We start from the raw sequence: 15,500 nt of genomic DNA, 5'->3' as shown, positions 1-15,500 counted from the left end.
CATATTGACCAAATTATCCAAAGCAAAATCTCTTAAACTGAAATATAGCAGTGAAAGCAGCATAGTCTTGTACTACCTGTAACAAGAATGAAAAGGATTTAAAAGTTGTGGGGGTGCTACTTTGACTGGGACCAGAGTGGGTCAGGGATAGATTTGAGCACTATTGTTTATGAATTCTCCAAATAATTTACTCCTGCCTCGTCCTTGCGGGTTGCTTGCCAAACCCTGAATTTGGAATGTTTGCACGAATCCACCTTGGAGATCAGCTGGAAAGCTAGAGTTATACATTAAGAAAGATACCAGCTTAGAGAGCAGTGTGCCTACTTCTGTTTGGGGAGAGGGAGTGCAAATCCTTTTTTGGGCACTGGGCCTAAAAGCATATCTCTTTCACGTGTTTTTGTAATCTGAATCTGTTGAACTAGCCCGTACCAACTGTCAACCTAAATATTACTAGTGAGGGAGAACAAAGCGTCTTTATAGAGAGATCAGCCTTCCAACAGACCTGCACACATCAGGTGCAGCCAAATAGCCTATTCGGGCCCCCAACTGAGTGTGTGCAGCACTTCAGTTCTGCCTCCCTTCCCTCCCTTTCTTCAGCTTTCTTTAAATATGACAGGCCTGGAGCTTAGCTTCCCACCGCCACTTCTGCACGGCTGAGCAATTCTGACAGGTTGCGAAAGAGAATCCCTTTCGGTTTACGGCTCCATTTCTGGGTCACCCCGCTTGTGATCTGGTGTCACTGGCGGCAGATGAGACATCCGCTTTATTTTAGAGAATGCTCAGAAAATCGATTTATCTCACAGGAAGCCTGAATACACAGCCCAGATTTTTGCATTCCATCCTCACTTTTGATGTGTAGGAGTTGCCCTCAATTAGATCGGTATGAATTCACACACCACGTTCAAGTGATCATCTGCTTCTCTCAGATTTGGGCCTTTGGACCCAGGCATGGTTGGGTGTAAACCGTGGATGTAGTGCAGTACCGTTGTATACTTATGGATATGAAGAAGTCATACTTAAGTCTAGTTTGGGGCACCCAACTTCCATTTCTCCTTGTTAGGGGCACTACTCTGAAGCAATTAAGAGTTGCCTTAGACAAGTTCTGGCAGTTTAGCTTAGTGCTTCCCACAGCTTTCTTAAGCCGTCAGGAAAGATTTTTTTGCTGACCTGAGTGAGAGCTAGGCCCAATCTTCTAGAGTTTGCAGCAGAAAGTCTTCCCTTGCTCCATTCCATTTTCTGGACTAATCCTATTGTTAACTAGGTCAAAACGGCCATTTCTCACAGAACTCACTCCAGATTAGATGGCCAATTAGGATTACACCTAGAGCCACAAGTACATTGTGCTGGTTACTCTAGATCAGGGGCGTCACACTCATGGCGTTACGGAAGCATCATGTGACATATTGGGACTTTTCCCCCCTTTGCTAAACTGGACATGGGTGTGGCTAGTTCCCCCCTGGGCCGGGGGTTTGACAGCCCTGCTCTAGATGCATTTTTTTAAGGAGCAAACTGTAAGATGGCTGCGCTGTTTGTTTTCCCACCCACAATGCGAGGAACCCCCTTGGACCCCCTTGTTTAGAGAGCAGCTGGGTCAACCAGCCAAAGGGCAAAGGCGATGCTTCTGCTTTGGAACATGAATATGCAGGAGGGACTGGTGGATCCATCTCAACTGGCAAGTCCTCTTGAAACTGCTCCTCCAATATGACAAAAAGCAAGGTCCAAACTCACTTGAGACCACTCTGCTGGTAAGCTCATCACCTGAAGCTTGTTTTAAGCTTGGTTTGATTGAAATGGCTTTCTGCCACGGCCTTGTGGGATAAAGTAGGTTGGGTAAGTGTTTCTATGGTGTGGTTCCTGACACTTTTTGCTCTTCTATTTCCTTGAGGGAAGTACAGTGATTAAATTATGTTATGTTTGTGGAATGTGTTGCCTTTGCCATTGATTTAATAGGTGCTAGCTTCATCAGACTTTCAGACTTCCTTAAGGGCCTTGGATATTTTTTTTTTCTCTTTCTTTCTTTCTTTCTTTCTTTCTTTCTTTCTTTCTTTCTTTCTTTCTTTCTTTCTTTCTTCTTTCTTTCTCTCTCTCTCTCTCTTTCTTTCTTTCTTTCTTTCTCCTACCCATCTATCTATCCTATCTATCTTTTATTCAAATGTTTATTATAGCCTCAAATACTCATGCTAAACTTGGACTTAGTGGAGCTGGATTGTGTCCAGGCATGGTAACAGTGTATTTAAAAGATTTGCCAGGTTGTCTGATTTCACAGAACAATGTAAGGAGCAATTTCTAACTTTTTTTTTTAAATAGCAACTACTCCATCAACTTTAACTTTTTGAAGGCAATCACATAAATTGGGAATAAACCGTATAAAATTCGAGTGATTTATTACTCTCAGCTGTAAGCATATTGCACTCATTACAGTTCATTTATCTGCAATAAGTTGCTCTTGGGAAAGAGAGAACATTTACCTAATGTGAAAAATGATTCAGTTAGGACTGCATTATTTCTTCTCATTCCCCGCAGATCACTTGCAATACCCTTATGGACTATACCATTGGTAATCAGAGAATGGATATCACTGCTTCACAGTTTAATATCTTTTTCCTCTTTTCTTTCCTCTACTTAAATTGTAGATTGCATCTGTGCAATAGAATTTGCTTTGCCAGAAGCCCTGATGGAGATTTTTTTTTTTTCCTGGGTATGCAAATAAATGCCCAGAGGATTTTAGGAAGTCCTTGAAACTCAATTGCTGGGCCATTGAATGTTTACAATTGCCTCAAAAATTCAAGGAGCTGATCTAAAAGGTTCTTTAGATAAATTGCTCAGGCTCTTGATGCACTCAGTTGGCATGTTAGGAATGCCAGCTGGATTGATGAGGTAGAATGTCTTGACTTTTACACTTAAATAAGGAACATTAGCCAGGTACAAATGATAATCTCCTAGCCTTGAAACATAGGTTTCCTGGAAGCCTGACCTGTTGGGAAGAACTGGATGTTGTGGACAAAATCTCAAGCTTAATCCCAAATCCATTTATCAAGCTGTGCATTTCTGTAGAAGATAATAGGGCTTGTTTCAAATACTTGCAAGTCAATGGGAAGTCAGAATTGAGGACAACTGCTTTACATTGGAGGATTGTTTGAGGGTGCCTTTTATAAATCGCACCTTTCAACCCAAAGAAAACTGAAAGAGTTGGGATTGTTGTTGCTGTTGCTTTTATTTTGCAATGTTGTTTTCACATCTGCAGACTTTCCAGGACAAAGTTAGAAAGACCCTACTTATCTTTCCAAGCAGCGCAGCCTTTAAAACCAATGTTTCTGTATCCTTCATTGAATATTTTGAATGTGGAGCTGTTAAACTTCTGTTCACAATTTTGTGATGTTTTTGTTGTGTAGGTCAAAAGGAATTATAAGAAGTAGAGCAGGGGGGTCAAACTTGGGGCCCGCGGGCCGGATGTGTCGCATGCTGGCCCCGTCCCTGCCCAGTTTAGGAAGGGGGGGAGATCCCGATACATCATGTGACGATGCAAGTTTGACATCCCTGAAGTAGAGGAAACATAGGACATAGGATGACTACAAATGCAAACCCACATATATCCGTTTGGAAATGATCCTACCTGGTTCAGTGGTCTTATTCTCAGATAAACAGGTATAGGATTGCAGCCTTAATACCATTGGCTCCACTGCAGAAAATTACTTTAAAAATTGGTGTAAGGTTGAGTTGCACATGGTTATTGTATGCTGCCTGTATGAAATACCTGAAGGCCTTATTGTGCTTCAACAGTTTTTGTCGCTGCCTCAGCCTATTTTTTTTTTTAAATGAATGATCCTTCTAACATTCAGAAATAGGGATAAAGTGCACAGTAGGGATAAAATTATGCACAAGGTGCTTTTCACCTTCACCTTGTATTTGAGGAAATGCATCTCGGAATAAATGTTTTCAAATAACAACCTATTTGAAAACTCTGTGAGCATATATGCTTATGATCAATTACTGTTCTATCAGAAGAATTTTAAAATCTGGCAACGCATTTCCAGACTACGAAAGAAATATCATTGAGACCTGACCCTGTCTGATTTAGGAGTGTAGTCCTTGCTGCAATCCACAGATCCTTGAGAAGTTGCCCGCTTCTGCCCTCGAAGCAGAGCTGCTCGCTCAGAGTTGCCATTACGTCAGCTCCAAAAAGGGCAGGAGGCATTCTCCATTTTGATTATCCAATATTGTAATTGCGTTATTTATGCATCGGTATGTGTGTGTGCACATGCATGTGTGCACATTTGCTTGATCATTGCATTGCATCTTGTTCTTTAAACTGCTCTGACAGCATAGCTGAAGAGAAGTACGCAAATGAATGACATTAAAATGAATTGCCATACTAGATATGTAATTGTCTAAGGATCTTCATCTTTTACTATTTCAATTTGTGGTTTGGCAAAGTGCTATTAGTTTGATAAGCCACCTTGGCAGTAGAGTATGGATTGAAATAATACTTTATACCTTTGACCCTAGATCATCTTTGCTCTTCAATCAGTTATAGTAACCCTGGTGGGCAATCAATCCTTCGTTAAATTGAAATATGACTGTTATTTCCTTTTATATGTTTTATTTCTCCTTTCCCAGCATACCTGGCTATAGCACTGAAGCCTTATATCTATGGTTTTTCATTTGTCCTATCTGGAAATTATAGTTGTTGTCTTAGGAAAAGCCAGCCTCTTAAACAAGTGTCAAAATGTCATGTAGGGTTGCACCGTGTTTGAAAGTTGAAAATGTCATAGTTTATTTCTGAGTCATGTGAGAGAGGGAACAAAGAGGAATTTACTCCTATGGAAGTTTGTTAATCCAAGTTTAGAACATCGCATCTTGAACCCTGTCCGCTGGCTACTTGTCTTTGAAAGGAAAATAAATGTAGTGCAATCATTTGAATACTTCTGCAAATCTCACCTAATCTTCAAGTTATTAAATGATTTTTTTTAGAAGGCCATAATTAAAACAAGAAACTGTGTTACAATTATGGCAGAAACACTGTTTTCTGAATCATTTAGAGAGCTCAAACCCCCGGTCTTAATTATCACTAGGTTGGTTAACCTTTGTATGGCTCAATTACATTGTTTGTCTGTTTGAGTAGTAAAGAATTGTGGGAGACTTTCCATAATGCGGGAGCCTTCTATTCTGTCATTGTTTTGAGTTTGAGGTGGTGTTGTTTTTTAAGTGAAATAGTTTTGCTAAGCCACAATAGCCTTGACATAACGCCTTTAACCTGTTTGTTAATGTAAAAGTAGTGAAAAACTATCCCTCTGCTTCTGGCAGTTTTGCTGCTTTTGTTTCAATGAAAAGAACTTGAAAGGTTCCGGGAATATAAAAACAAAATTCAAGAGCTGCACATGACTGTGGCACCCAGATTGTCCACCCTTTGTATATCAGAGGATTTTGGCACTCTCTATATTGTGCATACTTCTGGAGGAAGTCTGTGGTTATGTTTGTTTTGCGTGTGCTCCAAGGATTTTCGGTCACAGCTCTCTGGCACTGATGAGGGGGGGGGCTTCCTCCAAAGTTACTTGGGTGTATTTTTTGGGAGAGGGATAAGTGGTGTAGTATATAACATACAGTAAGTATTCCATCCCAGTGGCCAGCTTGTTCATGCATAACATGATCTATTGCCTGCCACTTCATTCAGGAGAAAATATTTTATTATTGAACTCTTGTATCTTCTCTTCACCTGCCCTCAGGATTCAGATTCCCAGGAGTCCTACAGTGAGATGGTAGGCTTGATCTTACGCATTTCTTCTCAGAATTACTGCTCTTCCTTGGAGCTTCTTTTCTTGCATGTTTTAATCCTAAACCTTCTACCCTCCAACCTTGAAGCATTTGCTTTTAAAAAAAAGTTCCTTCCTTTCTCTACCAGTGAAGCTGTAATCCTGACAATTTATAGGTGCCTCTGCAAAATATATGTTGAAATGAGTTTGTAAGCAGTACGTATGGAACAAGTGTTTTATCTAAAAGAAAGGGATTAATGACCCCTTGATTTGTACACTGCTGGACTAACTCAGCTCAACCAGAAAAAAGTTTGGAAGCTGCTTGGAAGCTTGTGAGATTGACCAAATTAAGACATAAATAAGATTGAGGCAGAATACATGGGGAAACCAAGTATTTCTTGATATTTGCTTACAAATGGTCTTAACTATAAATGCTGGGCTTTAAAAAAAAAATCTAAGGATATAGTTTGGGAATCGTACTAAATTCGAGGCTAATTGAATTAGTTCAATGATATGGAGGTTCAAGAGTAGCTTTTATCACTGTTATATGGTCATATTAGCTGGATGTTTGCTCAGTAATTCATGCCCCAGAGACATCTAGATTGGCATAATATAAAGCAGTCTATCTGAGGCTTTGAAAAACTTCAGCTGGTATAGAAAGTGGGCATTTCACCACAGGTAGTCCTCAACATACAACTGATCTTTCAAAGTTGACTGATCCTTCAAAGTTACAATGGCTGCTGAAAAAAGTGACTTGTGAACATTTTCCACAAAACCATTGCAGCATCCTCAAGATCACGTGAAAGACATTCGGACACTTGACAACTGGCATGTATTTGTGATGGTTGCAGTGTCCCAAGGTGATCACCTTTTGAGACCTTCTGACAATGAGGAAGCCAGCGTCTCTTGACAACTGTGTTACTAACTTAACAACTGCAGAGATTCACTGAACAACCATGGCAAGAAAAGTTGTAATGTGGGGCAAAATTCTATCTTACTTAGCAATGAAATTTTTTTTGGCTCAATTGTCGAGGACTACCTCTATTGATAAATAATTAGGTGTGTACAACCTATCCTGAGTCATCTGTTTTTCACAGCAATACTTCTTATCAATTCATTTCCGAGTCTGTCCTAATACCAGTATGGTGTAATGGTGAAGATAATTGACTTGTACACCCTGGTCCAAGTCTACCTTTAGCCTAGAAGCTGAGACTTGGTGTCAGACACTCCCTCTGAGCCCAACCTATCTTGCACAGGCTACTATCATGAAAATAAAATGAAGGGAGGTTCTCATGGGTTCTTGAACGATAAGTGGGATATGCATCTAACAAAGAAAGAAAAAAATGTAACAGTGTAAATGACCATTTTTACTTATACCAGTGAACTTTGTTAGTTTATTTATCAAACTTAGAGGCCATCCACCTCACTAACAGAACAGTATTTAAAGTCAGAAATATCTTGCTTCAGATTCCATCAATGTTAATATTTATGAAAGTTCTAAAGCTTCATTAATTTTTTTCCATGTATCTCCTGAATCAAGATTATTACTCTGTTGTGGGCTATTAATTTAGCTATATCTGGTTTTATTACTATGCAGGATGTTATAAATGCTGGCATGAAATTCCTTGTATCAATGTAGTCTTTTTGTGCTTTTATTGTTCTGCGTTATCATGTGGTACTTTAATATTGTTTTTGTTGAGTGGCCCTTGGGCCATAAAAACTGTCTGGAAATATTTTCAGTCAATCAAATCAAATCTATTTTTGGTTTTCCTCCTTGCATTTTAAACAATATTATTTAAAGGAGGAAAGCATTGTTGATGTTGAGTCCTGTGATGATGAGTGCAACTACAACGAAGGACTTCCAGTGCCCTCATTGTTGGACAAGCAGGAATCACGTGTTTTTGCTGATTTAGTGCATATCAGCTCTGCAATATCTATTTCTTCCTTCCCCTGACCAGAAGCACTGTAAGAATATGCGTGTGGATTGCAGACAGATTTCAACAGTGGTAATCTGTAGACCCTGTAAACCCTGTACTGTAGTCATATATCGTAATCAAAGTGGCATGCAGCACTGTCTCGAGGTACTTTTCCAAATGAAATGTATTTAGTGATACTGTTTTTTTAGCATTTGGCTAGTAGGCTGGTCTATATAAAGCAAAACTCTGCTTCAAGATATGAACATTTTTTCAGCAGTTAGATGTGCTTGGTCCAATTGTACTTGTACATGTTGCAGCATAGACTTTAAAAGCCATCATATTTAAGTCCAGGTAAAGCTGAATGTTTGGAAGTCATCGCAGGCAGTTGGATGCTCTGCTAAACAGGCTGTGTGGTTTATTGAATGATAACCTACAGCCAGACTAGTTGTCTTCCATAAAGGATTATTGTTGAGTGTCCCAAAGGTACTTTTTCAAGAGGCAACTGGACTTTCTTGTTTTTCTTTGAAGACGTTTTGCTTCTCATCCATGAAGCTTCTTCAGCTCTCAAAAAGCACTCTTTGAGACAACCATCACCTGGACGACTGAGAATCTCCATAGATTGTTGTTAAGTATGAGTACATTTCAGGCTAGATGGAAGTTGGGCAGCATTTCTTTTGTTTCTGTATTAATATGATGTCATTTTCTTACTTCCTACCGGCAGATGGTTTTGGGCTGCTGCTGCTGCCCATATATGGTAGAATACCCTCATCCTGAGGAGGTAGGCCATGTTGCCTGCATTCTGTCTTCTGTTACGTTTTGCAGAGTTCTTTCCCTTCCCTTATTCATTTCATCATATTCTCCTTTATATATTCCCAGTTTACTTTTTGTTAACCAAGTTCGCAAACTTTCCCATTTAAGATCTGGAATCATAGAACTAAGTCCAATCAATGTCTGACTTGGTGCATCTAAAGATTATCTAAGGAGCCGCCTTAGACACGTTTCTCAGGTGGCTGGATTCAAAATAAAGTACATGTAAATCCAAGTTCTTGAATTTGTTGAACTATTATGGTATATGTAATGGCTATTAAATATTATGAATGGATTTGAATCCTTTATCCCCAAGAAATGTCTATAGGTGGTTCTAGCATTCCTTAAAAGATACCAAAATACAAGAGCCTTAAAGTACTGAGAAACTTTACAGCGCTCTTGTTTCTTCAGTATTCTGTTATTGAAAGAATTGATGTGGCTTCATGTCCCCATAAACCTAACCTCTGATTATTATTATTATTTGGAGACTTGAGTGCCCTCAAGTCCTTTTGGACTCCTGGTATCTGCCTGGACAAATCCCTGCAGCTTTCTTGGCAAGATTTCAGAAGTACTTTGCCATTGCTTTCTCCCTAGGACTGAGAGAAAGTATCTGGCCCAGGGTCACCCAGCTGCCTCTGTGCCTAAGGCAGGACTAGAACTTATAGTCTCCCAGTTTCTAGCCTAACTACTACACTGGGTTCTTAAGCCTAATCCATCATTCCTTTATTGTATGGTTTTATGTTCGCAAACTTTTTTTCTCTAAAGTGCTTTGAGAGAAATACGATGTAAAAGATCAGTCACTTAAAGGACATTATGAATTTCTAATGGGGAAAAAATAGGATTCCCTGAATTTCTTTTAGAGTTAACTGCACATATGGGTTGGTTTTTAAAAATCTTCAGTGACAGTTTTTTTTTTCTTTTCCCATTTTCATAGTTTGTTTTTGTAAAAGCTAAACGAAGCCTTGAGAAACTCAGTGTTAAGTCTTAAGTGGTCAAGTGCGTTCATGGATACACCCATGAAATTTTCCTAGTAATAAATATACAAGTGGTTTTCCTTTACCTTCATTTAATATTTTCTAACTTCCTGAAGTTGCCTATAGACCCGGAATTCCTTTGTAATCTCCCATCTAAGTAGTATTCTTCTCTGACCCAGCATAGCTTTGAAACTCATGCAAGATTGGCAATATGATACTACTAACTGAGTTTTTTAAATCTTGAATTGCTTCCAAAGAATTCCACTGTTTTTACTGTGCTGATAAATTTGGCAAACATATACTACTAGTTAATTTACTATCATTTTTTATGTTTTGGTTGTTACAAAATTCAAAAAATCACTTTATCTTACCAAATGTATTGGAAAACTTTTTTTAAAAACTTGAAGAATCTTAGAAAATTTGTCAAAATTCAAAGAAAGAATCAAAACATATATTAATTTCTATGTCACACTGATAAATTCAGTAAGCCTCTTGGGAGTTCTTGGTTAATTACACCATGTAATAAATATGTCCATACATGATGCTAGGAAGGGCTCCGTTTCTCTAAATTTTGTTTCAAGTGGGTGAGTCTGGATTTGCAGCTCTTTTAGCTTCCACTTGTATTATTACAACCCCCATCTGATGATAGCTGCTTGATACAAAACCTTTCCAAAGATAACACTGATTAGAAGTTAGAGCCAAAACTAGATTAGAATGGCAGATTACACCTCATTTTCCCTTTAATATAATGATTCAGACCACAAAATATAAAGAGAAAGGGTTGATGTTATATTCCTCCCTCCCAATGAAAATACTATTCTTATGAGAGAGATTTATATTGGCAGATAGAGGGGTCTTTGCTCTGACATGAAGAACAGAGTGCTGGGAATTTTTAATTATGATTGTATCATGGGCAAAGCCTGAGGTACAATCCCTCCCTCCCAATATTGTGATCCTGTTAGTATTGTTTAGAAAATGAAGAAAAGTACAGCTATATCCAACACAAAAATGAATGTTTAGATTTGCTACCAATTTCTGTCGCTTCATATGCCTCCCGCATTGTTTTGTAGAGTTCTCTTATATTTAATTGCACTCTTATGATCAATCCAAGGTTTCTTTTTTTTTTAAGTACCACCATAAGGTTCAGGTCGGAATATAGTTTCAAACAAAACTAAGCAAGGTCATGCCTAACCTAGTACTTACATGGGAGAGGTCAAGGGTAGACCCCGTCTGAAAGTTCGACCATGAAGTTTTAAAAAACACCCTGGAAAAATGCATTGTCAACCCATGTTCATGTTGTTACTAAAGAAATTGATTAGGCCATGTCAATCAAACTCCACTCCAGAGCCCTAGTGCTAAACTAGTACAGCCCCCAATTTGTTATCGGGAATACTCAGCATGGACAGGAATTCAGCCCAGTGAATTTAGAAGGAAAGAGGGCAAACCACCCATTGACCTTTCAACATAAAATGTATAATGCCTTCATAAAGTTCAACTCGCACTGTGTTATGACTGTGAAAAAGGTCAGAATTCTGATCTTTATACTCCTTTGCACTAAATTTCATCATCCTGGTACTTAGTGATCTTGGCTAGAAACATCCTAGAATGATTTCATTTGAGATAACCAATTGTTCACCTATTGCAGACCATGCCCATAAAAGTCTTCCCTGTCCTTTGGTCAAAGGTAGCAACTGAGGTTATTCAGTGACATCTTCCAGTTTAATCATTGACCACTCTTTCAGAACTATAAATAGTGCTTGAAATGGTCAAAGAGCATTATATCAATACAGAACCTTTGGTAATAAATTGTTTTAATTTTGTTTCTTTCATTCTGAAAGCTCCTACCTATTGTTTTCTATTGTTGTTTTTCAAAGATTCACAAACTCAATCATTATAATTGGTATCTACCAAGTCACCTCACTATCATGATTATTGAAAGCACAGACACTCAACATTTGATGACCAGGGCACCTACTTGTAGAAACTATGCCATGCTTTGTGAGCATTACTTGTTATTCTATACAGCTGCAAATTATATATTTAATAATATAGAATATCAATAAAAGAGAATATTTGTAACTCAGGGTTGAGATGAGGGGTCCTTGGTGCCCTCTGAGCTTGTTTGTTTTCTTGCAGATGTTTCATTACCCTATCTAGGTAACATCATTAGTGACTGGCACTGGTGCTAGCACTATAAAAGTGTTTAATTTTTAAGAATGATACCATATTCATATATTATTGAGTCCTTGGTGCTCCCTGAGTTTGCTTGTTTTCTTGCAAACGTTTCATTCCCCTGATGATGTTATCTAGTTTGGGCAATGAAACATCTGTAAGAAAACAAGCCAAGCTCAGAGAGCATCAAGGACTCCTCAATAATATATAGCACTAGTAATAGCACTTAGACTTATATACCGCTTCATAATGCTTTACAGCCCTCTTAAGTGGTTTACAGAGTTAGCAATTTGTCCCCAACAATCTGTGTCCTCATTTTATCAACCTTGAAGGAAGGCTGAGTCAACCTTGAGATTGGTGAGATTTGAACTGCTGAACTGCTGGCAGCCGGCAGTCAGCAGAAGTAGCCTGCAGTAGTGCATATTCTAATCACTGCGCCACCACGGCTCTCCATATGAATATGGCTTCATCCTTAAAAAATAACAGTTTATAATTGGGTAAAATTTATCTTCTTTAGCATCATCTACAATAAATAGTACAATTTAATGTATATATCATTTTGATATAGTTGTGTCAATCATATGTTCTTCCATATAAATTAATCCAGACTATATCTGGGTGGAAATCTATAATTTTATTAAGGAAGCAAAAAAAAACCTAATCTAAACTGCTTCAGAACTTTTGAGGGTAAAAGTCTGTAAATAAAATAAAAATTACTTGGGATAACTGAGACTAGAAATAAGAGACTACACTATTCTAGAGACTAAAAGTAAAAAATGCAAATGTTTCATATATCTGAAAGTGTCACTTCCAGCACTTGATGAAAAGTAGACCTAGCAGTACTATTTTACAAGTGATATTTTGTTCATTACTCAATGAAGCATGTGACCTAGTTTTTCTCCTCTACGAAGCATGAAACTAAAATCTAATGATTTTCCCTCTGTCGATTCTGTGTGGAGCCTATAAAGCTGCTTTTGTGCTGTTAATTATTTTAAGAAGAAAAGAATTATGCTGATGTTGCTTTTAAAATGTCATTCTTTCCCATCTAATGAATTGATTCTTGCCAGAAGTGACCCAAAGAGGTAGCTTTTAAAAAGTATGTATCTTATTTCGTATTAACCTCTTTAGCTTTATAAAATTGGGTTAATAGCTTTGATGAAAAATGCATTTCCTATTTTCCTTACAAGCTGCCATTCTAAAGGAAAATATTTTTTCCCTTTGTAGTGCCCACCAGACCGTGTTTTTGTCAGTATCTTCTCCAGAAGGTTTATAAGTCATATCTGAGATCTCTTCTGTTCACTTCCAAAATATGAAGCCTTCTTCTTCTGTATTAAGCCTCATCTTGCATTGGCCTAGAAAGGGCTCTCTTAACATATAAGTGCCTTTTTTAGAAATCTGAGAAACCTCCATGGACGGTGTAGATGGTCAAAAGATAAGTCACTCGCCCAAGAAGATTCTGTACACAATACAATCAAAGGCGTGTAAATGTGGATGTAATCCCATTTAACTGTGGGATTTACATTGGTGTAAAATACCTGTCGGTGTGTACTACATCTTGTATCCAGCTTTTCTGTTCATTCTTGCTTGGGCGAAGGCAAAAGAAGGCAGGGTGGTTTTAACAGTTGAGTAGAGAATGGAATTTCAGCAGGTCATGTAAACTACACTTGATGGATTTCTTTTTTTCTTCACAACTAATAAAACACAGGAGTCCTTCTTCTTTGCATCCAGCCTCCAGCCTCACTCATTCTGGCCATTTCCTGCCTTTGTGGATTCTCCTTTCTTCCTAAGGCTGGAATCATAAACACACTTCCCTGGGAAACAGCCCCATTCAACCCAATGAACTTAATTCTATTTGGACTTGAGTGGAGAGTTCTCAATATCCACCTCAGTCCATCCCACCTCTCTCTCTTTTACAGATTTACGTAATCCGCACAAAAACACAGAAAGAAAGAGAGAGACATCCTTTAAACTCTCTAGTCCTACAGGGAAGGGGAAGGAAAGGAAGAGCATTACAATGGCTCTTTCCTGAAAGGATCCCTACACTTCTGGGTGCTAGTAGCATGGTTTGTCTGTTACATCTCCATCTTTCTTGTGCCTCTCTACTTTTTCAGGGTTAACTTCCTTTGATGGGCGAAAGTGTAAAATAAATGCCAGGATATAAAAGGAAATACATTGCAGGGTTTCACTTCAATCTGTGTTTTGTGTCCCTGTTGCCAGGTCAAAACTGAAATCAGTGTAGAAAGCAAACATCAGACTCTCCAAGGCCTGGCCTTCCCTTTGCAGCCAGATGCACAACAAGCCATTCAGCTACTAAAGCAGAAGAAAATCAATTACATCCAGCTGGTAAGGGATTCTTTGGGGGAGGGGGTGCTTTCAGTTTAATTGTCCCAGGTTTTGCTCGTTGCTGTGCATGCTCTGCTTGCGCAAGTTGCACTGCTGGAGTTTCCGTCTCATTGTTATTTTTGTTTCCTCTTGCCTTTGTTTCAACAGAAGCTGAACCTGGAGCAGGAGACCATAGAGCTGGTCCACACAAAGGCTACAGAAATTGCTGATCTGCCTAGAAGAATTCCTCAGGATTCTGCTCGCTACCACTTCTTTCTGTATAAACACTCTCATGAGGGAGATTATCTGGAGTCAGTAGGTAAGCTGTAACCAAATCTACAGCCGAGGAAAGATTTCACTCCTCCCTTTGGACACGGAGTGGGTATTTTCATTACCCTCTAGAATGGAGTTGCCATCTGGGGAGGGAGTTTAAAACCTCTATGGTGGATTCCTTATCCAAGCACCCTCAGTAATTATAGTAGGTGAATCTCCTGGCACCCCCAATCTGGCTGGCTGGGAAGTTCCTTCACCTCTCTACCTAAAACTGATCTCTTCGGCCCAGCTCTAGAAAAACTCAAGGATATTCCTACACACAGCCCAGAAATGCAGTGCAAAACTAAACAACTTCCTCTCAAAGGTGCTCTTTTCAAAAGAGAGCTGGACACTCTCTCTATGTGTGTGTGTTTTTGTGTGTATGTATATATATTCTCTTGAAGGAAGAAGAAGTTTTGAAATATCTTTTTCCTCAAGGAGAAAAACATAATCCAGTTGTCTTTTGAAAAGAGCACCTTTGAGACAACCATGACCTGAATGACTGAGAATCTCCATAACATGTAAACAACTTCATGCCAGTCCTAAAACAAAAGAGAGACTTGAATTCATAGCCCAGCTTGGGGAATGTTTTGATGAGAAATGTGTTTTTAAAATCAATGCCCAATTCATGTGCAATAGACTTTAGATATAATAAGAATTAGTATCATTTCATCTGTGTAATATATGAACAGTATACAAATACAACTGTGTTTTATTTGTTTTGTCACATGCTACTGTCGTTATTTCAACATGGGTTAGTGGAATTAATTTTACAAGGGCCCAAGAATGCCTAATCTTCTTTTTTCTTTCTCCTAGTGTTTATCTACTCCATGCCTGGTTACAAATGTAGCATCAAAGAGCGCATGCTGTATTCCAGCTGCAAGAGCCGATTGCTTGACTCCATAGAGCAAGATTTCTGCCTAGAAATTGCAAAGAAGGTAAGCCTTTGTCCTCTGGATTCATAAGCATCTGGAAGAAAAACCAATTCTCTTTCATTGTAAGTAGACTTTTAGAGTTTTAACCAGTATGAAAGAGGGAGATATGGGGATCTGAAGATTGAAGCAACCAGAGGTTGTTGGAAGGACATGCTAGAAACAGGTGCCCCCACAGCATGGACAACATGAAAAGTAAGATAAGACTTTAATGAACTCCTCTCTAAAGAGAATAAGAAATGTTCAAGTCCTGGAAATAAAACCAAAACAAGTTTAGAAATGGCCTTGTGAAGTAGGAGCAGAGCGGAGTAGAAG

General features: G+C 38.7%; 1 protein-coding gene across 2 annotated transcripts in view; it reads left to right on the top strand.

Moving 5' to 3' along the window:
• The window catches only part of TWF2 (twinfilin actin binding protein 2), a 55,781-nt gene that overhangs the window by 35,720 nt on the left and 4,561 nt on the right, over positions 1–15,500 (top strand). For both annotated transcript variants that reach the window (XR_015741658.1, XM_087924026.1), the window contains exons 6-8: positions 13,837–13,962; positions 14,110–14,260; positions 15,070–15,191. Coding sequence is in view for 1 of the 2 variants with exons in the window: in XM_087924026.1 (XP_087780152.1) it covers positions 13,837–13,962; positions 14,110–14,260; positions 15,070–15,191 (399 nt within the window). In the remaining variant the exon portion in view is untranslated. The remainder of the gene's footprint in view (positions 1–13,836; positions 13,963–14,109; positions 14,261–15,069; positions 15,192–15,500) is intronic.

This window comes from Pseudonaja textilis, chromosome 2, assembly GCF_049901715.1.
Source record: "Pseudonaja textilis isolate UNSWEBS1 chromosome 2, rPseTex1.2, whole genome shotgun sequence".
In the NCBI taxonomy this organism is placed as follows: domain Eukaryota; kingdom Metazoa; phylum Chordata; class Lepidosauria; order Squamata; family Elapidae; genus Pseudonaja; species Pseudonaja textilis.
The sequence above is the reverse complement of the archived record's forward strand: the minus strand, read 5'-3'. Positions and strand labels throughout refer to the sequence as shown.